At 45.4% G+C, this 27,615-nt stretch overlaps 1 protein-coding gene across 2 annotated transcripts; it reads left to right on the forward strand.

Moving 5' to 3' along the window:
• ACY1 (aminoacylase 1) lies at positions 1–27,406 on the forward strand. 2 transcript variants are annotated; one of them, XM_081850491.1, is made up of 15 exons: positions 1–128; positions 2,776–2,926; positions 9,647–9,711; positions 12,581–12,685; positions 16,168–16,262; positions 17,533–17,609; positions 19,146–19,235; positions 19,613–19,669; positions 20,931–21,004; positions 21,267–21,316; positions 22,040–22,184; positions 23,208–23,276; positions 23,600–23,679; positions 24,077–24,137; positions 24,256–27,406. In XM_081850491.1, the coding sequence occupies exons 2-15, from the start codon at positions 2,809–2,811 to the stop codon at positions 24,418–24,420; spliced, it is 1,251 nt and encodes a 416-aa protein (XP_081706617.1). In that variant the 5' UTR covers positions 1–128; positions 2,776–2,808; the 3' UTR covers positions 24,421–27,406. The 2 variants fall into 2 exon arrangements, with proteins under 2 accessions (XP_081706617.1, XP_081706616.1); XM_081850490.1 differs by lacking the exon at positions 1–128 and adding an exon at positions 349–498.
• Positions 27,407–27,615: the final 209 nt, after the last annotated feature.

Here is a 27,615-nt window from a genome sequence, read left to right on the forward strand (position 1 = left end):
CTCTCTCTGGTTGGCAACCAGGATTAATTCACTCGGGCCCGGGCGACGGGAAAGGGGTGTTAAACCCCGGAACTTGGCGCCAAGGCCAGCCCTGAAGGCGAGAAGACAGGCGGGACCCCGCTGCAAAGGTGCATTGGCGCGCTCGGCTCTCCCTCCCCTCCCTCCGCAGTAACCCTAACCAGCTCCCTCCCTCCCTCCCTCCCTCTCAGGAAGTCCTGAACCAGAGGCGTCTTCTGCCTCTTTCCGAAAGCTCCCCCCCCCCCCGCCAGCTCGGCCACGTGCGCCCGAGCCCCCTCCTTCCACTCGCTCGGCTTGGGACGGAGGCAAGGCTGCCCCCCCCCCCCGTGGGATTGGCCCCGCCTGAGGCCGGCGGGCGGGCTGGAGGCAGGACTGTCCCCGCGCCCAGCCTTCCTCCGCCGCCGCCGCGAGTGCAGCAGAGCCCGGCAGCAGGAGGAGGAGGGCTGGAGGCAGGCAGTGGCTTCTGCGGCGACCGGAGAGGTGGGTGAGCGGGGCAGGGCGGGACCCGGGGAGGCTGCCCGAGAAGGTCCCCTTTGGGCGGCCCGGGCGCGGCAGCGGCAGCGCCTGGCACCGCCGGCCCTTGCGCCTGCAGGGAGGAGGGAGAGAGGTTCCTGCGGAACTACTTGTTTACTTAGCAGCCGGGGCGGGAAGGCGCGTCCTGAGGGGGCTGGGGAGGGGCGAGCTGGCTCGGCGCCCCTCGGACGCCCCCGCTCCTGACCGCTAGCCTCACAAACGCGCCTTGTTCTTCTCCACGTTCAGCTCCGCTGTAGGACGACCCCCCTCTTCGGAATCGCCTGCGGCTTCCCAGTCCCGCTGCCTGCGTTGTGTGGCCGGCCTTTTCCCCTGTCAGGTGCAGCCTTGCTTCCACAAACGCATTCTCTTCCCCCCTGCCCTCAAATGCTTCATTTAAAAAAGAAACGAGAAACGAAAGCCGCAGCATTTTCCAGCACTGTCAATGCCCCAAACTTCCCCTGGCCAAATCTGCCTCTGCTCGTTTTCTAAAAGTTTCCCTCTCGATGCCCGCTGCCTTAAGAACTTGCTGTCCCCCAGCGCCCTGTGCCTGTTTAACACGAATCTAGCTGTGCAAAGCAAGTCCACCGAAGTTACAACCTCTCGCCAACTTTTTGGCTCGCCTACTGTAACACCCGCCTATGCCTGCCTATTTGAAGCGCCTGGTTGCACTGACTGTGGTAGATAAGCGACTCTACAAGCCTTCCTTCTTGCCACACAGGTATTGCCACACAGCAGTGTATTGTGGACTCAGTGCTGCTGATACATTCAGGTTTTTTGGGTGTGTTTTTAAAAAATGAATAGCATCAATGCTGTCCACATGAAACTGCCATCCCACGTTATTTTCCTGACTAATCAACTATGATGTGTGGATGTTATGAAATATTTCCATGCTTGAGCAGCACCTTCTTCACAATAAATTCTGCTGGGCAGAAGTGTCTGCAGTCTTTCTTCTCATACCTTTTCTTTTAAAACAAAACAAAACAAACGCCCCAAAGAAACCCTACTTCCCATACTTGCTCTTCTCCACTTAATGCTCTCTCTCCCAATTCTAGGCTCACCAGTTTCCTTAACACCTAATTACCAGAAATTTGTCCCGTGCTATTAATTTTACCCACCTCCCTTCTATTCTAGTCACTGCCATGATGTCTAAAAAACCCCAATATTGAGTCTTCAATATCCTACAGCATTATTGTCTTATTAAAGTGAGAGCACAAACTCTGGACCTTTATATCATAGAGTTCCCTCAATACGGGTCTTGAACCCAGTGCTTTTTTTTAAAAAAAAAAAGCTTAGTGGTACTATCATTTTCCTACTTGTATTGAAATACTGCCCCTCAATGGGGCCAAACTTAGATTCACAAAATGTTTCGGGGTATGCATACCCCTGCGTCCCCCCAGAAAAAAGCACTGCTTGAACCTATCTGTTAGGAGCAGCTACACATTGATAATGCAAGTTGTACCTATTTACAGCTGTCTGACTGGCAGTAATTCAATGGATGCAGCTTTCTTCACACCTGTAGGGCATGGCTATCTATACCTGTGGAGTTTCTGTGGTGAATGCGGGACACAGTCAGCAGGGGGTGTGTGGAGGTGGCAACACTACTCCCAATTTGTAGGTCAGTTTCGCAGCCTTCTGTGTTTCCAGCACCTTTTGCTAAGCTGCCTTTTTGAATGCTTCCATGTAGGTGTTAAGAGAACACATCACCCGTTACTCTTGCCATTACTGTACAGTCAGTTCTCGTTTCCAGCAAAAGTTGCCTTGTGCTCTAGCCCAAGAGCTCTATACTAGACACATTACCCAGAAGAAGCTGTTGTAGAAAGTGCACATGGACATGCTCATTTTCAGATTAAACCTTGTGACCTTCATAGTAGTAGGTGTAATTGAGTTGAAAGAAAGCCTTGACTGGGATTTTTCCCCCCACTTGGGTGCAATGATGATTTCCCTCAAGTGCTGAGCTCAGCTTTCATAGCTTTGGATGTGTGTTTTTTGAACCATTACAATTTTGGGAGCGAATCCATTTCGGGGAAGTTTTTAAATCACCAGTCAATTATTGGTGCCATCTGGCAATTTCCTCCTGTTGCTGCAGCCTCGGGAAAGCGAGAGAAGGCACAGCAGGAATTAAATGTGGTTATACAAGTTAGTACCTGTAGCAGCGCAATTCCACTCTGAACAGTAAATAAGGGAGAATGATATTCTTGCTCTTGCTCTCTGCATTTCCTATGTATTCACTTCTTAATTTCACAGAGGAATCTAATATCCTGTGTCCAGAAGGCTAACATGCTGCCAGAGAAAGACCCTAAAAGGCAAGGGGAGAAGGACCCCCAAGAAGATCCATCAGTCACCCTCTTCCGGGAATATCTGAGAATCAAGACTGTCCAGCCAGATCCTGATTATGGTATGGAGGGTGTTTTCTTTTTCCTCCTTCATTTTAAAAAGGCGAAGTTCTGCTGCTGTCTACTTGACTGGTGTCACTGCTGGAGCTTTGCAGAAACATTACATAATCAGCAACCAATGGGAGTCCATTCGGAGGCTGGTTACTTTAGCAGCTGGAGGTAATGTTCCTGCATCATTTGCCAGAGTGAACAAAACAAATTGATTTCTAGAGTTCATTTGAAATGGTTTTATCTCACCTGTTCTGGCTAAGATGCACTGAATGCATTTGCAACCTACAGCATAATTTAAAGAGGAAAAACCATCTAGTTGGAATTATGCATCCCTGGATATATTTACATAGACCTCTGATTATCTGTGCTGTGATCATTTGGTCCATATGAATTATTCTGAGTACAGCTTGTAAGTATCTATCTAGAACCACCACCCCATGTTTCATATGTATTATTTTCAATATTTAGCCTTTATAATCACATAGATAAGCCTGACTTCCATTTCCCCTCAGCACTTAAACTGTGCTATAAAGAGTGAGGGGAAATATCTTTCCTCTCACTTTATAACATGCATTTCATTGCTTTCTTTTTTAAAACAACATCCCATCAGAGTTTGTCAGGACCTGATTGGTCTGCTTCTATGCCACTGTTTGTCTGGGAAGCTCAGAACAACATATTAGCTCACAAACACACCTGTGAGCAGAGATGTTTTTGGGACAATTTTTATTAAATTGTTAATTAAAATATCCAGATAAGATATGTAAAATTGACAAGAAAATTAACCGTTATAATACAATCTAGTACATTTGCCATCTTTTCAATGCATCATTGCATTTTCTACTTCAGAGTCAGAACATTTCTCTAGCCTCCTTTTCCAACTCAATCAAATCATAACATAAAAATACTTTCAGGGTATCTTGCAACAATGGTAACGTGTCCCATGACATTCCCCCGTGGTTTGGTTTGCTGCCCATAGAAGACTAGAATGTAAAGAAAGTGGTTATGCTAGAACCCTTTCCGCTGACAAAAAGTTTTATATGTGCGAGCAACATTTTTATATGCTGAAATGTTCAGCCATGTTAGCCTGCCACCATCTTCAGTCTGAGTGATTCAGACCAGACACAAACTTACTATTTCTGTAAAAGTTCCTGAGGACTAGATGCACAAAAGTCCTTACTACGCTGAAGAACCAACATAACTTGATTGGAGACATTCTCAACATTAGGAAAATAGGGAAGCCACAACTGATATGGAGTAGGCAGATGAAAACACAATTCAACACAGTTAAATAAGGCGACAGACAGCCCTGTACTCACTTCTGTGAGAGTTAGTCCCACTGAGCCCAATGGGGCCTGTTTCACAGTGGAAGGATTCACATAGGATTGAACTATTAACCGCTTAACAGGTTTATGCATGAGTCTCTCTTTGTTGGATTATAGCCTTCTGCCAAAATCCAGAGAACAATTTTAGAAGAACACAAGGTCTTGAATGCGCCCAGTCGGACTTCTGCCCTTTCCCACTTTGAACAGCAAATCACCATACTGTAGCACAAACAACTTTTGACACTTTCTTGAGTTTCGGAAATACTTGGCTGGAACTTTTGAAAGCTACTACTGGAGAAATGCACACCAAAAACCCCAGTGGTCCTCAGTAGGCAGAGGAGCAGAAGAAACTTGCTAGACCAGAATGGAATGTTTCATAAAATGCAAGTCACATGGAAGCTTCAGTTTCAGTGTGTGTGTGTGTGTGTGTGTGTGTGTGTGTGTGTGTGTGTTTGTTTAAAATTTCTGTTCCTTGCATGATTCAGTCTATTCCTCAAAAGATTCAAGTCACATTTCCAACCCATGTACGTTGTTTCAGCAGACTTAACCTTCCTACCTTCACCTTCCTAACCATGATTCCTTCCCAGTGCGGATGAACACAGTATAGGCCAGGGATGAGGAACCTGTGACCCTCCCAGAGATTTTTTTGACACCAGCTCACATCAGCCCCAGCCAGCAAGGGATTGTGGGAGTTGTAATATCTGGATGACCCTAGTTTCCCCACTACTGATATAGAGTGCAGGTTGTGCCTCAGAGGACATCAGATAGGGATGTGATATCCCTTTCTCTTCCTCCGCCCCCATTCATGACTGGTGGACAAATCCCTACATACGGCTTTTTGAGTCGCCATTTGAAAGAAATAATGTGTTCCATAGACTGTCAGATCAGAAAGTAATTTGGAGGGGTTTAATGGTGATATTTTGCACCCAAAGCTACTCAGAAGTGTGAAACAGCAGATGTTAATAGCTTATCTAAGAAACACTTTGCTGCTTTTCGAACTTTGGTGCTGAGTGAAGTCCACATTCCAGAGCTTGCTTCAGACAAGTATTGCCCCTCTGTTATCCTGAAGTATTAATGAGTCACAAAGTGAGGGGATTTAAGCCTTGTTTTCATGGCAACAGGAGTAAATCTGTATGCACTGAGCACTCAAGTGAGTTAAGCTGGAAGAGAATTTTTTGTCTGTCGTATACATTGGCTCTCATCCACTTCGTTCAGGCAGACATTGAGTTGCAGTCATGTGAACGCTTGTCCTCAGTATACTCAGCCTAAAGTTGGCAAAGTTAGCCTTTCTAAGTCACCTTGTAACTCGGGCTCCTGTTCCCATATCACATAGTTTGAAGTAAGGCCACTGAAGCCAGCAGGACTACAGTGGTACCTCTGGTTACAAACTTAATTTGTTCCGGAGGCCCGTTCTTAACCTGAAACCGTTCTTAACCTGAGGTACCACTTTAGCTAATGGGGTCTGCCGTGCTGCCACTGCACGATTTCTGTTCTCATCCTGAGGTAAAGTTCTTAACCTGAGGTACTGCTTCCGGGTTAGCGGAGTCTGTAACCCGAAGTGTTTGTAACCCAAGGTGTTTGTAACCCGAGGTACCACTGTACCCTGGAATGAGTGGCTTAAAGGCTGCAGTCCTAGCCTGCCTGGTGCATCTGAATTGCATTACATTGGCCTTTTTGAGCTAGGGTCAAAATTCACATGAGAAGTGAGATTGTGTATTTTAATTGAAAATACATTGTATGGGTGGCACCCTTGCATGTCCACCTACTGCATGGCGGCCATTGGAAAGTTGTTGAAAAGCCTCTGTGTGGTAGCCCCCTTGCCACCCAAGAGCTGGCCTTATGTACCTGCCACATGCTTGCAGCGTGTGCTGGATATACCAGAGGGAGAAATGGCTCTTGTGTAATGCACACTGAAAATCAAATCCCAGGCATGGCAGAGGGTACACATGACAGGATTGCTATGGGCAACCTCATTCAGTCTTTTGTTCACACTGTCACCAACTGTGTGTCTGGCTGGTTCTGTGAACAGTCTAAAGAAAACTGGCCAAGTCATTTTGGGGGGAAATAAAACCAAAAAACCAATTTTATTATTGCAAACCTGCACTGGATTACTATTTGCATTTTACTTATGTCAACTTGCTTCAGTTCAAGCAAAGCAATGGCTTACTGCTCCACTGCTTTGCCAGAAAGAACACTTACAAGAACTTTTGTAACTAAGAATTATTGCCTTAACATGCAATCCCCCCTCCCATCTCCTGCATGCGGTGATGGCGGGGGCGGAGGGGATTGTTTAGATCATTTTTCAAAACAGCTCCTATGGCCTTTAGCCTGGCCTGGGATCCATTTGATCAGGCATAGGCAAACTCCGGCCCTCCAGATGTTTGGGACTACAATTCCCATCATCCCTGACCACTGGTCCTGTTAGCTAGGGATGATGGGAATTGTAGTCCCAAATATCTGGAGGGCCGGAGTTTGCCTATGCCTGCACTAGATCCTGAGCTACCCACCCACCCACTGCCATCACTTGGTGGCATTAGACGTCTGCTGCCGTCTGGCTGGGGTTAGGATTGCTCTCGCAAGTTTGCCTTTTTCCTCCTCCTTAGCAATTCATTTTCCTTCCGTTTTGTGTATTTTAAATTACAAACCTGAGGGTAGGGTCCATCTTATTACAGGCTGTTGTAAGCTGGTCTAGGAGCCTTTTTCAGCCGAAGAATAGACTGGAAAATACTTTAGGTAAAATGTCACAATCCTATTTAGCTGTATAGGATATGCAGCCTGGGATGCATCCCACTTGTGAACGTTAGTGGGAGAAAGAAAAGTGCAAGAGAGCCATAATTAGCTGTTGTGCGTTTTTCACTTACAGAAGCAGGAGAAGCCCATTTAAGTGTTGCTTGTGAAAAAGTCTCAGTGGAGAAAGTCTTGGCTTGGGTCCATGAAGAGGGCATCACCTCTTCAATGATGAAACCATTAGGTTCTTACTGGACTATCATTGTTGCACACTTTTGAGCTAGGCAGAAGGAAACTGTATGAATTGTTTCCTGTGTCCAAGGAGAGAAGGGCAATAGGAGGACTGCGCCAGAAAACTCCAGCACAAAGCCTTTGCAGGGAGAAAGATTTGTTGTTGAATTCCACCCCCCCACCACCACCCTCCCCTGTTTTGCTGGAGGGGCCCTGCAGGGAGAAGAATCCATCAAAGGGGACTTAATAAGGTCTGTTTCCTGTTTGCTTGGCCAAGTAAACTCCTGAGAGGAACCACAGAATGAAAGCAAAAGATTTTTACCCCCCCCCTCCGTTTGTTTTGCCCTACTGGGTCAAGGAGGCCCACATAGAAGGTTCTGAAATAGAGAGGGGCTGCCAGAAGGAGAGGGCAGGATTTGCAAAAAAAAACAACACTTAACGCTCTCTGGACACAGTCAGTAGTATGCAGTTGACCATGTAGTCCTTGCAGAAATTGATTTAATCTACAAGGAAAATAAGGCAATGCTGCTCCATGCAGGCCTACCATCTTTAGAAAGCTTTAACTTCTCATCATGCCTTGGCTGGTCCCTGTCAAACTGGCTAGTCAACTGGGGGGGGGGGGGCAGGGAGAATGGATGGATATAAAGTGTGCAATGGGAAGCATTGGAAATTAGCAGCACTGACAAGACTTAAGAACCTTTCCAGATTAAATGACAAAATATGTCAAAATAATCCTCAGAGCAATATTCAGGCAGAAGAATAGCGGAAGGGGAGGACAAGACAGGCCTTTTATTTACTTGACACACTGGGCTTCAGAGAGAAAAAATGGAAAGGTGCAAGCTGCTCTTGTTGCTTCCCCCTTGCCCAACAACTGTGTCTATCTGCAAAAACCAGTGTGGAGTGAGAGATCAGCCTCTGTCCTGAAGCCTCATCTTCTGCCAATTTCAGGGTTGCATTATTGCCACTGCAATATAAGAGAGCTTTCCATATAAGCAAATGCTGGAATGACACCCAAAAATTCTGCACTTTTTTGGGAAATATTCCTTGTACATAGAAATATTAGAGGTTCGAACACCCCTTCCCAGTGATGGGAGAGCATTCCAGTGTGTTAAAAAAGGTAAAGGTAAGGGGACACCTGACCATTAGGTCCAGTCGTGGCTGACTCTGGGGTTGCGGCGCTCATCTCGCTTTACTGGCCGAGGGAGCCGGCGTACAGCTTCCGGGTCATGTGGCCAGCATGACTAAGCTGCTCCTGGCGAACCAGAGCAGTGCGCGGAAACACTGTTTACCTTCCTGCCTTCCTATTTATCTACTTGGACTTTGACATGCTTTTGAACTGCTAGGTTGGTAGGAGCAGGGACCGAGCAACAGGAGCTTACCCCGTCACAGGGATTCGAACCGCGACCTTATGATTGGCAAGCCCTAGGCTCTGTGGTTTAACCCACATCAGAAGGCAAAATGGGTTCACAATTTTGGACAAGAAAAAGGAGAATATATGATCCATCTGGCAGAGTGCTGGGTGGACTTCAGAGAAACAGTGTGGCGCCAGATGATTTTATGCTTTCAGCTGTGTGTCTTTCCGAATACCTCTTTCTACATCTCTTTACCCTGCCTTTTTACATGAGGTGTATGTTTTTAGGACCATCCTTATGTCTATAATTATAAGTTTTAATATTGTGCTATGCTGTGTTTTAATGTAACCCACCTTGGGATGAAGAGCAAGTAATAAATAAGAATATAACACAGTAATGCTTTGCTATCATTCGAAACGTTCAATGGAAAATACTTAAGACAAAGAACTGCTTTAGCTAATATGAAACAGAGGGCTCAAACAAGAGGCCTTTGCGACATTTTGCAAAGAAACATGCAAAAGCCAGGGTATGCAAACAAGATGTATTCCCAAAAATATTTTAAAAGCTTGTCTGATGCTTCAACTCCATTTGCTGTCCATCTCTGGGGAAAATTCTACTGCTCATACTGCATTGGGTACAATGGATGTGCAACTTTTTGTAGAGGCTACACTGATAATTTGAGTAAGTTTTATTGAATTGCTTCATGTTGTATGCTGCCTTGGTAATTTATGGTTTTATGTATTTATTATTGCATTTCTATGTTGCCTTTCCTCCAAGGAGCTTGAGGTGGTGTGCATGTTTTCTCTTCCTCCCCATTTTATCCTTACAGCAACCCTGTGAGGTAGGCTAGGCTGAGAGTGAGTGATTGGTGCAAGGTCACCCAGTGAGCTTCATGGCTAAGTGGGGATTTGAACCCTGGTCTCCCAATCTCCGTCCAACACTCTAACCACTACACTACACAGGCTGTCTCTTAAGGCCAATTCATAAATGCTTTTAGTAAATTCATAAGTAAAATAAATGTCATTGACTGAAAGGTGGTTAAAGCGATGTATTTCATTGATATGTGGTTTTTACAGCTGCTTCTCCTCTCTCCTTCCAGACACAGCAGTGAAATTCTTGGAGAGGATAGGCTCTGAACTTGGCCTACAGTGTCAGAAAGTGGAGGTAATTAATGAGAAAGCCATTGCCCCGTCTCAGTTCTGTCAGGATGTCTGATCACCCATCTCCAATTTACTGTTACGTAGTCTCCCAAAGCTTATGACTTGGTAAAGGAGGTGCCATTAATCTCCTGTCATACAGGAAGCTTTGGGCTAAAGTAAATGGTTACTGGCTCTCAAGAACATTGTTCTGTTTGTTCCTTTAAAGTACTTCTAGGCCTCCCTTGACCAAGACACATTTCAGAGCTGGGTACAATGAGCACGAATAAAACTATTCATACCAGATGCAAAAACAACAAAACATCAGTATTAATAACGAGCTAGCAAAATGAGAGGCATAAATAAAACTGTAAAACTATACTGCCTAAAGAATTATAACGCGGAGCTCTAGTTCCACCACCACAGACTCAAATTTGATAATCGCAACGGTACATGTCTTTTAAATTCCGTCTCATCTGCTTATTCTCTTAACCTCTGCAAGAGGGATATTTCTTAACATTCTTGGATTGTTGTCACTGTCAAACTTCCATCTGTTTTAAGTACCAGGAATAAGAAGATGGCGTTGGATTCACATGAGCAAAGTGTCCACAAAGCTCCTGTTAGTCATGGGTGAAATGTAGACCACAATTTTAGATTCCATAGTTGGAATCACTGCATTAAGTTTATAACACCTTATTATTTCCTTGTGGCCACAGAAATGTGCTCTTTAACACTTCTCCAGAGAAGACTTATTATTGACAGTTTGGGCCTGAGATACAGATAATCAGTCAATCCTAGTGGTGAAATAATGTTGGCATTCCTTATTTGTTAATCGTGTAAATCCTCTCTGCTGCTGGTGATAATGTTTTACACAAATGATCACCGGTTCTATTACAGTACTGGTGTCCAATACCAGCACCTGGTACGGAGGCTGGAGTGAGAGCTGCAAATTAATGACCTCAAAATAGTGCCTAGCAGAGGTTCCAAAGAGACTGAGGGCCATATTCTCCTAATGAGTCCTGCTAATGCAAGGATTTCCACTTGCACAATGGGACTTCCCCCCCTCCCTGTGTGTGCCCTGAACCCTCCCCCAAATCTTTTCCAAAGGGTTGGGGGAACCCCTAGAACAGATTTAGGGGGTGTGCAGGGGAAAAAAAACATTCTGTTGTACAAAGAGAAATCCAGAGTCTCCCCTCCTATCCAGAGTCAGAGGCACTAATGCTTCTGAATATCAGTTGCTGGAAACCATAGGAAGCTCTTGTGCTTGGGTCCTCCTTGCAGGTTTCTCACAGGCATCTGGTTGGCCACTGTGAGAGCAGGATGCTAGACTAGATGCTAGACAAGGAGGCCATGGGGAAGAAGAACTGAAGATCAAGGGAGGACTTGGGATGGAGCCAAATGGGTTTTTTGGTGGGGAAGAGAGAGGAATTCCTGAGACAGAGCTCTTCAGGACCACATGTGTTGGCCTGACTTGAAGGGTGGAATAGAAACATAATAAATAAATGGTTTCATAGGCAGTCTTGAACAAGTTTTGATTAATTATGCCCCCTTGATTTGTGTGGTTCAAGGTAGTGGTGGTGAGGAATGTCTTCAGATTTATTCTCAGGCAATCTTCTGATTAAGCCACGCTGTGGGAAGTATTCTGATAATGCTGGTGCTCATATTGGCTGTTTTATAATTTGTTGCAGCCCTCGTGCAGCCTATAATCTCTTCATGAGCTGGCTATCCCATTAATCTCTTATTACCATGTTCTCAGGCTATTCTTGAACAGATCCAGCCTGACCTTTCCTGCATTAGGGCCTGTATTTAGACTGATTATTGTTACAAATTAATGCCATGCCAAAACGAAAACTTTTTTTTTTTAAAGGAGTGATTTGTGTTCTTTTCTCTATTCCTACGTATAGTTAAAGGCTAATTCTCCCCCAACATTTTAAAATTTAAATGGGTCAGTTTCAAATATTGGAGTTTGCCTCTACCTCAGTCTTTATCATAATAGTCAAGGGTACTTTAAAAGGACTAGCAACCATATAAGCCTATATGAATTTCCCAGAGTCCTGTATCTGTTCCGGACTCCGTCCAGTGATCTCTGGAACTTCTCTGTGTTGGAAAGTACTGCATTTTATTATGCCGTTGGAGGACTGCAGGTATGGACTTGGATTCTCAGAAGCAGATTGGGGCTGCCTGATTTTGCCATAAGGAGACACTGTGTTTGCCTGAATTCCGAAGCTCATTTTGATTCAGCCTGTGGCACTGTATCTCACACCTGTTTCTTTAACTCACAATGAACAGGGTTGTATCCAATGCCGGTCCTACTTAGAGTAGATCCGTTGACATTAATGGACCTGAATGGCTCAGATTTATTAATTCCAGTAGGTCTACTCTGAGTAGAACTTGGTTGGAATACAACCCACACTATGCTCAGCCTTGCAAACAAGTCTACAGAAACTACTCACCTATAATGCTTCCCTCGCTACCCATTTGCCCCACAAGTGGCAGTTTTAAAACGTTTTTACTGCCTCGTCACCTCGTGCTTATTTTCCCACAAGTGGCTACTGCAGAAACCTGAATTGAGACAAAGCCACCTTAAGGCTCCAGTGCGCTTGCTGTCCATCAGATTCTCGCTTAATTTAATGGAACAATTTGCAGAGAAGAAAATAAGACCCTATGGAAACTCAAAAATGACTATAAAGTCCAAGCCACAATAAGGTAGAAGAGTGTGAGCCAGAACAGGGTGCTTCTCTCTCATCATCATCATCCATCAGCCCCTCTTGCTGCCTCTCTGGATTGCACAGAAAAACCATTTCCAAGTACTTGGGAACCATCTGTGGAGCTTTTGGTCCATACTGATCTAGTGACAGGACGAGCAACCGACAACTTGACTTGGTGTTCTGTTGCAGGTCTGCCCTGGCCGTGTGATCACCATCCTGACCTGGAAAGGCACAAACCCTCATCTCCGCTCCATACTGCTGAATTCCCATACAGACGTCGTGCCGGTGTTTGAGGTTAGAAGGGGATTCAGGTCTCTGCATCTTGCATATGATGTTGCTGTTCAGAAAGGGTGTTGGTGGTACAAATGTGCCCCCTCCTTCAGAATGTTTTGAAAGACCCAGGGAAGTGTGATAATCCTTGCTTGCTTCTTGTTTTGAATATATAGAGGACACAGGTAACGGTGCTCATATTGGTGCGATGCGTTTTCATTTACATCAACACCTGTGCCATCCTGGGGGATTAGTGATACATACCGTAGAGTTAACACTTCTTAGGATTACAACGGTTGAGGGATGAGATGCAAGATACCTTTGAGTAAGCCCTATAATTTAAACTCAAGGAAACTCTGCCCTCTTCGTTATTCTAGTCCCCAGCTTTATACCAGCAGAGTGCCACCTACAGGGAGAAATAAAGAGCTGTAGGCATTTAGATGGTTTCTTTAATAGAGTGGTACCTTTGTTCTCAAACTTAATCTGTTCCAGACGTCTGTTCCAAAACCAAAGCGTTCCAAAACCAAGGCGCGCATTCCCATAGAAAGTAATGCAAAACAGATTAATCCGTTCCAGACTTTTAAAAACAACCCCTAAAACAGAAATTTAACATGAATTTTAATATCTTACCGAGACCACTGATCCATAAAATGAAAGCAATAAACGAGGTACCATTGTATTTTATAGTACAGTACATTAAGTTACAAACGCTTTGGGTTACAAACACTTTGGGTTACAAACTCCGCTAAACCAGAAGTAGTACCTCGGGTTGCGAACTTTGCCCCAGGATGAGAACAGAAATCGCTCATCTGTGGCACGTCAGTAGCAGGAGGCCCCATTAGTGAACGTGTGCCTCAGGTTAAGAACAGTTTCAGGTTAAGAACGGACCTCCGGAACAAATTAAGTTCATAACCTGAGGTACCACTGTAAATAAAACAGTATTGTAGATGATAAAAATAAAAATTAATTTTTTCCTTACCTGCTTTTATCCATCTCCGTAGTCACACAATCAATCAATCAATCAATCAATCAATCAATCAATAGCTGAACTAGGATCCACACAGTCTCAAAAACAAATTAACTGAAAAAGCCTCAAAACAAAAAACGCAAAATAAATAGCAGAAACAAAAGCTCCAAATATCACCTCAGAACACTGCAATCGGAAACGGAAGGCTTGAATTACAATGCGGCGGGGGGGGGGGACGCAAATTTGCAACGCAACAGGAAACACAGGGGGCTGCAAATTAGCAGCGCAACAGGAAGCACAGGGGGACTCAAAACGGAGTACATTCGGCTTCCGAAAATAAATTTGAAAACTGGAACACCTACTTCCGCATTCGGGTTCCAAGTTGTTCATGAACTAAGCGGTTCAAAAACTGAGGTACCACTGTAGTTAGTCTCCCACAGTGTTGTTTTTTTAACTGCACTTGTATTGGCATTAGTGTTTAAAGCAGGCACACATGCCAAATCACATAGGGTGACAAAGAAGATATGGATGGATGCCACCTTCAAAAATGTTCTTGAAGGTCGAATCATAGAATCATAGAATTGACACATATGACACATATCATTGCACAGCATGGGCTAGGCTATTTTTGGTGAAACTTTGTAGTTATGAAAAATGGACTGATTTGGACATACTATACACAGAAATGAAGCTAAGAAGCCTGCTACCAGATGTATAATAAACAGGGAAATCTTTCTGAACTTTGAAGTGCTATAACACTTTGAGTGCCTAAGACCCTGGAAATTATGGCCAAAACATAGATTCATAATGCCATACTGTTTTACCTATCCCACAAAAGCTATTTCAAGTGTATTACATATTTGGTAGTCAACTCATTTCGTATAACTTGATACATAGAATGTCCAGATTGGGTTGATATTTACTAAGTTACGTCTGAGTTAGGGGAGATAGCCATATTCCTTAAAGCAGTTAAATGCAATAAAAAGGGATTCCTAGTTTCAAAACCAAATCATGTAACAGAGGTTGTTTCCTAAGAACTCCTTGCCTGAAAATGAAATATAAAAATTGCTTTCCTTGTTTTGAACCACTTGGATACCTCTGGCTGGAAAGCAATGGGTGTTTCCTCATTTGTTTCCTTAGCTGACACATTGTGTTAGGATCACTTTCTTGGAAATGCTTGCTTGTTCTACGCTCGGGTGGGAAGATTGAGGCAGGGCCTTCATTTGGTGGCGGAGCACATGCTTTGCATGCAAAAGATTCAAGCCTCAATCTATGGCATCTCCAGATGTGACTAGAAATGAACCCCTTCTGAAACCCTGGAGAGCCACTGCCACCCAAAAATACCAAACTAGATGGCCTGACTTAGCATAAGGCAGTTCCTAACACCTGCTTCACTCTGCATTCAGCACTCAATTGGTGCCCCTGCAACATTCAGTGGTGGAGTGTATGCCCGTGCTGCCCAGGCTGGGCACGCTCCCAAGGGGGGGGGGGCGGGGTATGGAGGGAGCCCCACCCACCCACCAATCCTGCTTCCTTCCTCTCGCCTTCCCTTCCCCCTCCGTCATTCACTTGCCTGCCTCCTTCCTGTCCTCTCCGCTGTCTGCCTGTCTTTGAGCGTCCCGGGAGGCTTGCCGCCGCCGGCGCACCACCAGGATGCTCGCAGGCAGGCAGGCAGGGGAGAGGACGGGAAGGAGGCAGGCAAGTGAATAACGGAGGGGGAAGGGAAGGGGAGAGGAAGGAAGCGGGATCAGTGGGTGCGCACAGTGCCCGCCAAGGGTGCCAGCACCACCTGCCAGGGTACACGAGACGCCTGGCATGGGAGGAGCGCCACTGCGAAGACCCACACAGGGGGATTTTGTCACCCCCTAGAGATTGCACCCGGGGTGGACTGCTCCCCCCGCCCCCACCTTCGTCCGCCAATGGCAACATTACAGGTATCAGTTTGCTATCACAACTCAAGCTATCACAGTGGGGAAATACTCCTGTTTGCCTTTGTTATATGGAAGTGATTTGATCGAAAGATAGTACTTACCGTATTTTTCGCCCTATAGGACGCACCAGCCCATAGGACGCACCTAGTTTTTTTGAGGGGAAATAAAGGGGGGGGAATTATTCCCCCCCCCAGCTGCGGATATCTGCCCGAAGCGCGGGGCGCTCTGCTTCGGCGCGCCCCACGCTCCGGGCAGCAGGCTGCTATCCGCAGCCTAGGGAGCCCTGCGGGAACCGACACCTCTCGCTCTCCACACTTCAGCGAAAGCCTGCATTCGCCCCATAGGATGCACACAGATTTCCCCTTCATTTTTGGAGGGGAAAAAGTGCGTCCTATAGGGCGAAAAATACGGTAAGTGTCTGACATAATATTTGAGAGTCTTTCCAGACAGGAGTTGAGGAATCAAAGATCTCATATTTGCTCCTAATATTCAAAATACATAGGATTTCCCCTGTGCTGTAATAGCCAGGATGTCACATTTTCAGTGCCTCATGTCCTCCCATCACTCCCATCTTCCTGAGGTGCTCTGTGCTGTTTTCCTTCCCACAGGAATATTGGCGCTATGATCCGTTTTCAGCCTTCAAGGATTCTGAGGGGAACATCTATGCACGTGGAGCCCAAGATATGAAATGTGTTTCTATCCAGTAAGTCCAACCATGGTGGGGGAGAGGACACATGACTGAGAAGATTATCTCATCCTATCGTAGTTCACGTACAGTGCTCATTTCAGTTAGTGCACTTTAGAGGGTGCAGAAGTCAGTGGAAAACTTAACCCTCGTTGGCCAGTGTGCCTTGGGTTAAATGGTAATGGGTTCAGTGCCCCAAAGGTAAACAGGAATAGATAGACTGCTAATACACACAAATGCTGCCTGAATAGTATGTGGGTGGTTAAATCCTGCAAGTAGCAAAGTTTTGTATAACTTTTGTAGCCATTTTGTTTTTATTTTATTACATTATGTGCTGCTTAATTACATCGTAAGCAGTATACAAGTAACTCAACACAATAAAAATAAAAATCATCTAAAACCATAAAATCAGAATTCAGTTAAAATACCTGCTTGAATAAAAAAAAGTCTTCAGTAGTCATCGGAAGTCCAACAGGGAGGGGAACCCGTCTGATCTCAACTGGAAGGAAGTTCCATAAAATTAAGCTCACAGTACTGACGCATGGGCATAGCCAGGATATTTGCTGCGGGGGGAGGGGGAAGGGGTAGGACTGACATGATTGGTCAGTTAGTTAAGTATTTCTATTGTTTTACTTGATGGGGGGGGGAGAAGCTGCACCCCTGCCCCCTCCTTGGCTATGCCCATGTACTGAATGCACAGATCCAAGTTGTAAAGGCCTTGTAAATTAATATAAGAACCTTGAACCTCTCCCAGTAGCATATAGCCAGTCGGTGCAAGCTTTTGAGCATTGGAGTTGGGTGTTGGGTGATAGTCCATCTGCATCAACACTCTAGCTGCAGCATTTTGCACTAGCTGGAACTTCCAGAAAAGGCTCAAGAGTAGCCCCACGTAGAGCATATTACCAATGCATGAATTACCGTGGCCAAACTATGAGAATGGCCATAGCTGGCGGACTAGCTGTAGCTGGTAAAAGGCATTCATAGCCACCAAGGCTATCTGAGCCTCCAGCAATAAAGGAAGAACCAGGAGCACCCTCAAATTCTTATTAATGTGTGGTTAATACGAATTACTTGTCTTGCTCTGCCCTGTATGGTATATCTTAGAAGTCAATGGACTCTGATCCAGGCTTCAGCTAGCTTCCAGTTGCCACCCCCAAAGAACCCACCCTCCCTTTCCCTCCTTTATCATTCCTGCAGCTGTGCATGATCCTGACTGGGTGTAGACCAAGCATCTCTGGGTTGTCCCAGGGGTATCATCAGCCACTAAATAAGGCTCCTTTCCTTCCAGGTACATAGAGGCCATCCGGAAACTGAAAGCCGAAGGGAGACAGTTCCCGCGTACTGTTCATATGAGTTTTGTCCCAGGTGAGTTAACCAAGGGCTTATTCTTTCCCATTTACTTGTATTTCTTGCCCCTAATAGTTTCTCCTCCTTCCATATTTCTCTCTACCCTTGTGAATGAACTTTAAAAGGCCCAGCCCTCCTCTTTCCTTAGATCTCCCTCCCAAAAGACAGTTGAAGTAGTGGTAGTAGTAGTGGTAGTAGTAGTAGTAGTAGTAGTAGTAGTAGTAGTAGTAATAATAATAAAATTTTATTTATACCCCGCCCTCCCCAGCCAATACCGGGCTCAGGGTGGCTAGTAGAAGTTCATGTCCCTCCCCTCTCAGCTTGTAAATTACACCAGGCAAGTCAACCCAACTTTTTAATCCCTGCCATACAAACCTTCACTGTATTGACTGTCCTCAATCCCCTCTCAATAACCAGACTCACCCAAAACAAAAGAAAAATTAGTCACCCCCATCTCCTTTGGTGGTTGTCTGTTTAAGAGATGCTATAGGAGGTGGCTGAGGAGAACCAGAATTTAATATCTGGTAGTGGCGGCGGCTGTTCCTCCTCCACTGCGGGAGGCTGTATGCCTCTGAATACCAGTTGCTGGGGATCACAAGTGGGGAGAGCGCTGTTGCACTCAAGTCTTGCTTGCAAACTTCCCAGAGGCATCTGTTTGGCCATTGTGAGAATAATGTAAGTGGGCCCGTAGCCTGATCCAGCTGGGCTTTTCTTTATGTGGTCTTTGTAGCTGCCCCAAACAAGGTTTTTGCTTGTAGATCCTTTAATAGACAGCCATTCTTGTTCCATCCTTGGAACACTAGAGGGCACCTGCAGAGGATGCATGTACAAGGATTACATGTACATGTACAGAGGATGCATGTACCAAGGATTTTGGGCCTGACTGGATGTAAATGGAAAGTATGTGTTCTCTCCTTATGCCCTTTTTGTGGTTAAAAGCAATCATGATGCCTCTCAATTTGGGTTGAGACCATGCCACTGGAGGGGTGGGTGTTTACCCCTTTCCCTTCACACTACTTCCATGACTTAATCACTCCCCACATCCCCACAAACTGCTGCTATAAACTGCAATATAGGTTCATGTCCCCCTCCCTTCTCTGCAACATATAACCACATAGGTTTAATTCAATAAAAATACATCCGAGGGGATCCAAGCACTGTTCTCCCATGGCATTTTTCTTCTGGCTCTCTGTTGCAGCCCAGGTAACCAGATACTGATACCTGCTATTTCTGCAGCCTTTTCAGTATTAGTACAGTCTGCAGTTTCCTGGCTCTCCTGAGCAGACTGACTGGCTCCTGCTACACAGCAGGAAACAATTTGAACATCACAAATCTCTGTGTCATTGCTAAGGTGGATCATCACTGTGAGCTGAATCGCCACAAGTGAAATCTCTCCGGGTTCCCATAGGGAACTGTGAGTTGCCATAAGCTCTTGGGCCCGTTTTGACTTTCAAGTGCAGAGAGAGATGTGGTTGGTCTCTGGAGAATGAAAGCAAAGGTGTTTATGTGGTGACTGGTGATTCACTTACCTGGTCTCTTTTCCCTCCCCTGCAGATGAAGAGATCGGGGGCCACAAGGGGATGGAAATGTTTGTGAAACGTCCTGAGTTTGCAACACTTAATGTTGGCTTTGCCTTGGATGAAGGTGAGGCTCCCATCAGGGAAGCTATTTTGGACTTGAGTGTATGAGGGAACCAGCCCATACATTTTGCTTTACCCTTGCTTCAGTTTATCCTTGATGATTACCTGGGCACACTTCCTCTCTCATTGCCAGAAAGAGAGAGGGAGAGAGAGAGAATGAGATTCTGTTTGGTCACAGGCTTACTGTCAAAAAGGGGCATACAGTGGTGAAGATTCTTTGTTTTACTGGTGCAAGGCAAATGATGAACTCACTTGCATGAGATTAATGAATTCTCAGCCACTTTGACGGTCTGTTTCCTGGTCAAAAGGCGCTTCAGAAAGCCTACTGTGCCTTCTAGCTAAATGTGTTGTTTGCTAATTCCATTCTCTCTCTTCCCCCAGGCCTGGCAAACCCAACAGACACTTTCACTGTATTCTATGGCGAAAAATGTCCGTGGTGTGAGTACAATCCGGGATTCCTTCTGTGTTTGTGTGTTTGGATTTTTGTCTCTGTTTGTGGTTCCCTCATGGCTACTTCTGGTCTTACATGATGTTTGCTTGCATTTTCAATACAGATCTGGGGAGAGATAATGTCTTTTGAAAGAAAGAATTGTTGAGCCTCTTTCACAGGGAAGTCACGAATTCTTCTGAGTAGTTTCTGGAGTTTTGCCATACCCATGTCTTCACTGTAAAATAGTCACACATGTAAAACCTTCCTAGAGCTTTCGGGGCTTTATGGAGGAGCCAGAGCAGATAATGAGACCAGCATCCTGTTGAAATTGGTTTGGGACTTCATAATTCTTAGCCACAGCTGTTTTTCACTTTCACAGTAGATTCGAATCTGTGGATTTTTAGTCACAGTTAACATCACTGGAATCAACTTGGAATTTTAAGCCTCCTTCCTCGAGTGGTTTTTTAAACCTTGGGATTTTCAGTAAGGGCTTGTAACTTGTGAATTCGGATAATTTTGCAGTGAATGTCTGAAAGTCGGCATTCACATGTGAGTGTTAACAGATCGTGTAAGTGTGATTGCCAGCATTCCCTGCCTTATATCTGTAAAAAGGAGTAGGGATTCATATCAAGGTAACAGGATATCCACCATTTGTTGGATATACGAATGGTAACATTGCCATAAAGCTGATTTACTATAGTTTGCTGCTTTTATTCCCCTTCCTAGATGGCTTTGCCTCACATTTTCTCCCCTTCACCCATGCTTGCTTTCTGGCTCCCTCTCTTTGGGATACTGCCACAGTCCAATGTCTCATCTGCTGCCTTACTGCCATCTCCCTTGCTCTTCCTCAATATATTCCTATGGTGCTCTAGCCCATCCCTGTTGCCCTCTTAGTACGATGCCCACAAATGGGGCTCTTAAAGTATAGACTATGCCATTTCCCCATATAAGTTGAAAAACAGTGTATGCAATATGGATGCAAATTGGCTAGGTTGCAGGGGCTTTTGCAGCTAATATTCCTGCTGCTGAAGAAACAAGCCCACTATTCAACTGCAGAAGCCGTTTGACTCGTCAGCCATGGGGGTCTGTACAACACTCCAATACTATTCTCTCTTCTTTGTGTATGTTGATCCTTTGGATCATGGCACTCTTCCTCTAAAATATGTGTTGAATGTGGTTTTCACTTACTGTAGGAGTTGGGCATCAAGGTGTTGCTTTGACTACCTTGCTTATCATTCATGTTTTGTGCTTCCTCTGAACACTTTGCAGGGATTAAAGTGAAGGTAGAAGGGAACCCAGGACATGGATCCAGATTCATTGAGAACACAGCTGCTGAAAAGATGGTAAGAGATTAGGAATAGGGGCGAAGTGGCGTGGGAGGCGAGGCTGCTTTTGTTTGGCAGGGGACAGAATTGTTTGCTTAGATATAAAAGCAATGCCTTCAGCCATCCGAGCTGAGCTCTGTTTTCATAGACCTTTCTTTACACAAGCCTTTGAGCCTGGTGCCATCCAGCTGCTGGGCCACCTTGAAAAACATTTGCTCATTAGAATATGTATCTATGTTTCCATATTGTTGCATTGACTTTTCTGCTTTCTTGCCCATAGCACAGAGTGATTACTTCCTTCCTGGAGTTTAGAGAGCGTGAGAAACAAAGGTGAGGGAAAAAAGGAGCCCCTATGACTGCGTTGGGAAGGGGTGCATCTCCTGACCTTCTCTATGGCTCACTTTTGTTTGCTATTTATTTGGCGACCATTTCTAATGTGCAAAGGCCTTTCAGTCCTTAAGTTTGTCCTCGTAACTGAGATAGAGCCCTCCCTTAGGACTGATGCTAGCATTATTCATTGGGCCACACTGATGCGTGACTCGTTGCCATCTGTGTGGGTTGAGGAACATTCAGGTTGTTGTAGACAATGAGCAGCAGTCCTGCTGGGCAAAGGCAGAGAAGCTTTATTGCAGGGAGAGGACTGACCTATGGCCCTCCAGAAGTTGTTGCACTACAACTTCCACCAGCTCCAGCCAGCATAGCCAGTGGTGAGGGATGATGGGAGTTGTAGGCCAACAACATCTGGAAGAATTCTGGTCCCCTATCCCAGCATTAGTGGCACTCATTGTTCCTGAGACAAGAGGCTTGCAGTGGAACGTGTCTATGTTTCCAAGACCACTTGTAAGCTGCTGTATGAGTCACCTGTCATTTGGACTCCACTTCTTGTGGGTAGGAATATTAGCTGTTCTGATGATTGAAAATACCCACTGTTCCTACCAATACTTGGAACAGTGATTTTAGCCTCCTGATTCTTCACCCTTGGGACTTAGGGAGCAGTTAAGCGCAGAGTTTCAAAGATGTGGGGTGAAAGTCTTTCTCCCTTGTTTCTTGCAGGTTGAAATCAGAGAAGCACCTTACCTTGGGTGACGTCACTTCCCTCAACCTGACCATGCTCAATGGGGGCATCTCCTTCAATGTGGTCCCTTCTGAGATGTCTGCTGCCTTTGACATCCGCATCCCTCCCACAGTAGATTTAAAGGTACAGTATCTGGCTACTGACAGAAAGGAAGGAGGTAGGGGAATGGTGACTAATTTTCAGGCTGTGGGGTATTGCCTGGAATATGCTTACTGGGAAATGGCTGGGGCGTGTATGTTTATTCTTCCTGCATTGGACTGTGTCACCTAGAGCTCTCGTTCCTAGGCTTCTTACATTAAAATTGTTTGAGACATCCTATAAAATATGAAATGTTATAAATGTTGTTGTCTTGCACTGGTTATCATTGATCACATGAAAGCACCTTGCAACTCTACCTGGTTATGATTAGGAGAATTGAAGGGGCTGATTTTTTTGTCTGTAAGGTACCTCCAAGAACCCTGCTGACTCTCCCGTTCCACTTTCCCTCCTTGCCCTGAAGGATCGTCTCCAGTTGCAGGACCCGCCTTCAGGGGCTGCAAGAGAGGAAGGAGCCGGTTGGGGAAGCCTCTGAGGTTTGGCATGGTTCTAAGCCAGCATGGATCCTTGGATCAGTGGTTAAGCTTAAGGAGCATTTGATTTTTTATATATATTTGTGGGGGTAAGAATGGTGGTTAACCATGGCAGGAAGGAGTGTAGAGGATTCTGGGATGAGTTAGAAGGACTGTGGGATAAATTGAAATCAGAATCATTCTGACATCAACTAACCCCTTTTACACCCAGCTGAGAACTCCGCAGGAGAGAACCCTCTGCAGATACCGTTTCATCAGGAGGTCCTTTCTGTACAATGTACATTGCCTTTAGTGTGGCAGTACTTACCCCTTGGACCTCCTTTCTGCTACGTACAGATCAGAGAGATTCTATTTTTCCAGCACCTATTGAAGACTGTGCTTTCTTAAACAAGCCTTATAAGTTGGGTTTTTCTTTTAAAAAAAATAAAATCCGGTCTGTTATCTGTTATTACATCTGAAATGACTTTTATATGTTTTTGCTGATGATGTTTTTATTGTTAAACAGATTCAAGATGTTTCACAGGAAGCAATTCCTGGATGAAATAAATAACCATGTTGCTTTGTTTCTGCTCTGCAGGCATTTGAGGAGCAGCTCACAGCCTGGTGCCGGGCGGCTGGGGAAGGTGTTAGCTATGAGTTCCACCAGGTAACCGTGGAGACGAGGGAATATTCCAGCAGCCTGTTGCCACCCCCTTAGATCTAGGCGCCTAGCTCTGTTCCTGGCTTATGGCTACATGGCCGCCTGTGCTGCTGTAGCTGCTGCTGCCACCTCTCTCTCTCCCTCTCTCCTCCATCTCCCTCTTGGGCCTCTCCTCTCTCAATATGGCTGCCCTTCTGTTCTGCCTTGTCTCCCTCAACCTCTTGCACTCCTGCTGCCGCTTCTGCCGAGCCCTTGCCACAAGTCTCCTGCACTGTAGGTGCCCTGTTGCCTCCTCCAAGCTTCACCCTCTACCCTTTTCTTTGGGCTAGAAATACACGGATCAGTCGGTGACCTCCACAGAGGAATCTGACCCCTGGTGGAAGGCGTTCAGTGGCACCTGCAGGGACATGTGAGTAAGACGCCTCATTCCCCCCATTCTCACACTCACTCTTATGAAGACACCTGTGGAGGCTGGTGGCTGTTTTCACCTGCCGGAGGCAGAAGGAACTGTAAACACGACATCATTTTGGAGGGAGGGATGTGTGAGGGGGGGAAACCTGACATTCAAGGCATTCAGAAAAAGACTCCCCTAGGGATCAGTATGGAGAACAGGAGAGTGGCCCACTTATCCTCACCCTTCCCAACGTCTCCCATTCTGTTCATCCGAGGTCCCCTGTGCTCCATTTTTAAAAATTCTCACCATCTGAATCCCGCCTTCAGGCAGCTTGGAGCCTCCTTGGCAGGAGAAAGAAGAGCCTAGCTTAGCAATGGGAGCTCCCCTGTCATAGTATCTCTGTCTTTGTCAGGAACATGAAGCTGCAATGTGAGATCTTCCCTGCTGCCACAGACAGCCGCTATATCAGAGCGGTGAGTGCAAGTGCATTTCCTGTGTGCATTTATCTTTCAGTTGATTTCTTCCAGTACTTTGGCTGAGCTTCTCTTGTGTCCTCTTCCCCCTCCTCCTCCTCCCCCCACTGTGTTGTAGGCGGGACACCCGGCTATCGGCTTCTCCCCAATGAACCGCACCCCTGTGCTGTTGCATGACCACAACGAGTTCCTGAATGAGCAGGTCTTCCTTCGCGGGATTGAGATCTACGCCCATCTCATCTCTGCACTGGCCAGTGTCCTTCCCCTGCAAGCAGAGGCCTGAATAGGGGCAGGCAGAGCAGAAGGCAGCAGTCCGAGGGAGAGAGAAACCAAAGAATGAGAGAGAGAGAAGCTGAAAACCTGCATTGCTTCCTATTTTAAGACGGGACCCTGCTAGAGGGGACGTAGGCCTTAGATGTTTTGATTGAGGGCTAGGGCTTGCTGAGATCACACCCAAAGCAGACTGTTGCATTCCAGCATCCCTGAGTGGTACACAAGGGGGGCAAAGCATGTTGGAAGCAGAAATGTACACTTACACCAGTACATATAAAGTGGGGCTCTGTAGGCGTCGGCAGCTGTTTCTCTGCTCCTTACCAAAGCACTTACAGTCAAGACCCTTGTTTGCACAGTTCCTGCATCAGGTCCCAGAGCTCCAGCTCTTTATCATCACCAGCTACCCATGTTGCGTTTTAAAGGATAATCCTCAAGCACCAGGTTTGTAGGACTGAGGTTCTCACCGCTGAGATTTCTTGGGTTTTGTGGCAGAACGTTATTGCCTTGTCACTGGCTCCTTTCACCACCTTCTCCCCTTAACACCAATGCTGCACCCTTCTGCCACGTGATTCCCTTCACCATACCAAACCCAAGGCCAAAGCAACTGGAAAAGCAGGGTAAGTCCTAAACTGCAGGATTAATCGAGCTCCCCCCTGGTTCCTTCTTCCCTTTTGTAGGTTGATGCTCTTGACAACTAGCTGGTTTTCTCTTCTACAAGGCATGCCTAGTTCTCAAAGATCCAGCAATCTCAAATTTTCAGTGGGAGTCCAGGCACCATGGAAAAGCCTCAGTTTTGCCTCCATTATATGCTGTATGGTGTTGGGCAAATCTACACACTCTGTGCCCCTCACTTGTAGAGGGGCATGAAATGTTGCCACGGGCGCTTTGCCACATGAGATCTTCCTACAGAACTTGGTGAAGATGAAGGAAAAGGCAGGTTTGCTGAGGGAGATAGTAATTAATATTGCCTTACTTGGAACCTGCCTTCCCCACACACCAAAGTAGGATTGGCGTGGGGGTGGGTATCTCTCTGGATCTTCACTCTTTGGGACTTAACAGCAGAGGTGCTGGCTGCAGCATGGTGCCTTAATTTTCTGTTGAACTGTAACGAGTTACTGCTGACACTTGCCATTCCCATGCAGTTAAGAGCTGGGTGAACAAGATTCAGCCATAAAGGACAGCCATCTCCTCCCCGCCCCAGAACGCTCCAAGGGAACAACACTACTTTATTATGCTTTTAGCAAAACTTGCCCTTGCTTGGAAAGATCGTTTTTCACATTATGCTACAATATAATTCCTCATCCTCAGGTTTACATGATATTTGATAACATCATCTGGAATTGCCAGCAAATTCCCTAGAAACTATACTCACAATCACTAACATTGTAGATCAACATGTACTTAAGTAATGAGGAATACGTGCCCCCTTCATCTCCCTGTTACCAGCATGCGGCTTGAGCAATAGATTGGATAACGGCATGATGCTTTAATTTGACATATGTCCTTGCTAGTATCAATAAAATATCATCCACTGAAGTATAATGAAAAAGAAAATGGGTTTCACTTTAAGTCTCATATCCCAAAATTCCCCGATGCCAGAGTAGCCTATAAACCAGGATACTTTTTAAAAGCCTAAAGCAAAACAAAACAAAACAAAAACCCGCAAGATGCTTGTTTTACAACTCAGTCCTAAGCATGTTTGGCAATAACTCCCACTGTTTTCAGTGAGGCTTACTCTTTGGTAAGTGTTCACCAGATTGCTGCCTTGGACAAAGAGTTGAATGGCTACCTTTATGAATGGCAATATGAAAAGTTAATGAATGACTACAAGGGAGAGGGATACATAATGTAAATATTGTGATACAATCCTCCTCTTGGCAAGTGTACATTTGCATCAGTAAACCTATGTTTCTAGAGCTGCCTTGATGTTCATCCTCATAACATCACCTCTTTATGGAGGTATATTGCCCCCTCCTCTCAAATAAGTTTAGTGAAGAAGAAGAAAAAAACAACAGCAAGTGGTTGTTTGAATCCCAAAGGGGTGTTGCCTCTGGGATTCAAGGTGCCACATCCTACCCCCAGTAAATTTATTTGACAATTTTAAGCACTGCTTCTTTGTGGAGCGAAAAGCCTTAATAGTGGCACAGACTGCATAGTCAGCAATGCCTGCATTGCACAGGAGGAGGGGCCTTCCACACCTGCAATGTTTTTGCTCTCATTTGAGAAAGAGGTACACCCCCCCCCCCAGCCATCCTGGGAAAAGTGCAGGGGCATGCCGCTCCCTGCATTGCACAAACTGCTTCCTCTGGTGGGGAAAGGGAGGCGCTGCTTGCAAGATGGACCATCCCTGCACTCCTCCCTCTCTTAGGTTAGCAAGTAAGGTATATGGAACCTGCCAGTACAGCATATATAGTATGTCACATTGAATAATGCTTAACTTGAAAGTGCGCAATCAACCAGTAAGTTCTCCTCTGCAAGTGCCATTAAACTTCTTGGTGGTTTGTGCTGATTGTGTCTACATCTCCCTATCGCCTCGTAAGCACACCTCTTCACAGGTAGAAACCCTAAATGTGCATAGCTTCCACCATAAGATGCATATCTCAGCATATATATTTTTTTATTCACATTGAGAAGATTAAGTACTGCAGGCCAACAGAAAGTGTAAAGGTGTGTAAGGCATGAATATGGAGATAATTAACATGATCATTGAATCCTGAGAGTTGTTCTACATTCCCATGCGAATTATGTCTAAGGGCTTATTTGTTTGGGGTTTTAAGGATTTGACACCTGGCCCTCTGTAGTCTTAAATTATCTAATCTGCTTGCTGGCTAAACGAAAATAATAACAAGCTTGTTCCGATTTAGAAACGTTAGAAAACTTAACTTCAAATTTGCTTACAATGTTCCATGTCAAAAGGCCAGAAATATACAAACATGATTTTAAAACAAAAATAGGATGAAGGTATTAAAATATATTCAGATTTCAAAAACTCAAAATGTGTTCAGTTTTGTTGATGTTATAAAATGTTCCTTGAGGACCATAACTTCTTTGTTTTCCACCAGATGGCGCCCTACTCCTGACTATCCTCTGGCAAAGGCTGATTCCCACTTTACAGGGCACTATCTGCATTGTAGTGTTTGCTGCAGTTTGGTGCAGAAAGGGGCAATGCAAATCCCTAAGTACTTGGCTGCTGGCTGCTGCTGTT

Source organism: Podarcis erhardii (assembly GCF_964252035.2).
Source record: "Podarcis erhardii genome assembly, chromosome: 2".
In the NCBI taxonomy this organism is placed as follows: domain Eukaryota; kingdom Metazoa; phylum Chordata; class Lepidosauria; order Squamata; family Lacertidae; genus Podarcis; species Podarcis erhardii.

What these genes read in the sequence shown, in the direction of transcription:
- ACY1 (XM_081850491.1), top strand. Translation starts at nt 2,809, where the DNA reads ATGCTGCCAGAGAAAGACCCTAAAAGGCAAGGGGAGAAGGACCCCCAA. An exon ending in AGAGAGCGTGAGAAACAAAG is followed by an intron (nt 21,317 to 22,039) that starts GTGAGGGAAAAA and finishes TGTTTCTTGCAG; the next exon opens with GTTGAAATCAGAGAAGCACC. An exon ending in CTCCCACAGTAGATTTAAAG is followed by an intron (nt 22,185 to 23,207) that starts GTACAGTATCTG and finishes TCTGCTCTGCAG; the next exon opens with GCATTTGAGGAGCAGCTCAC.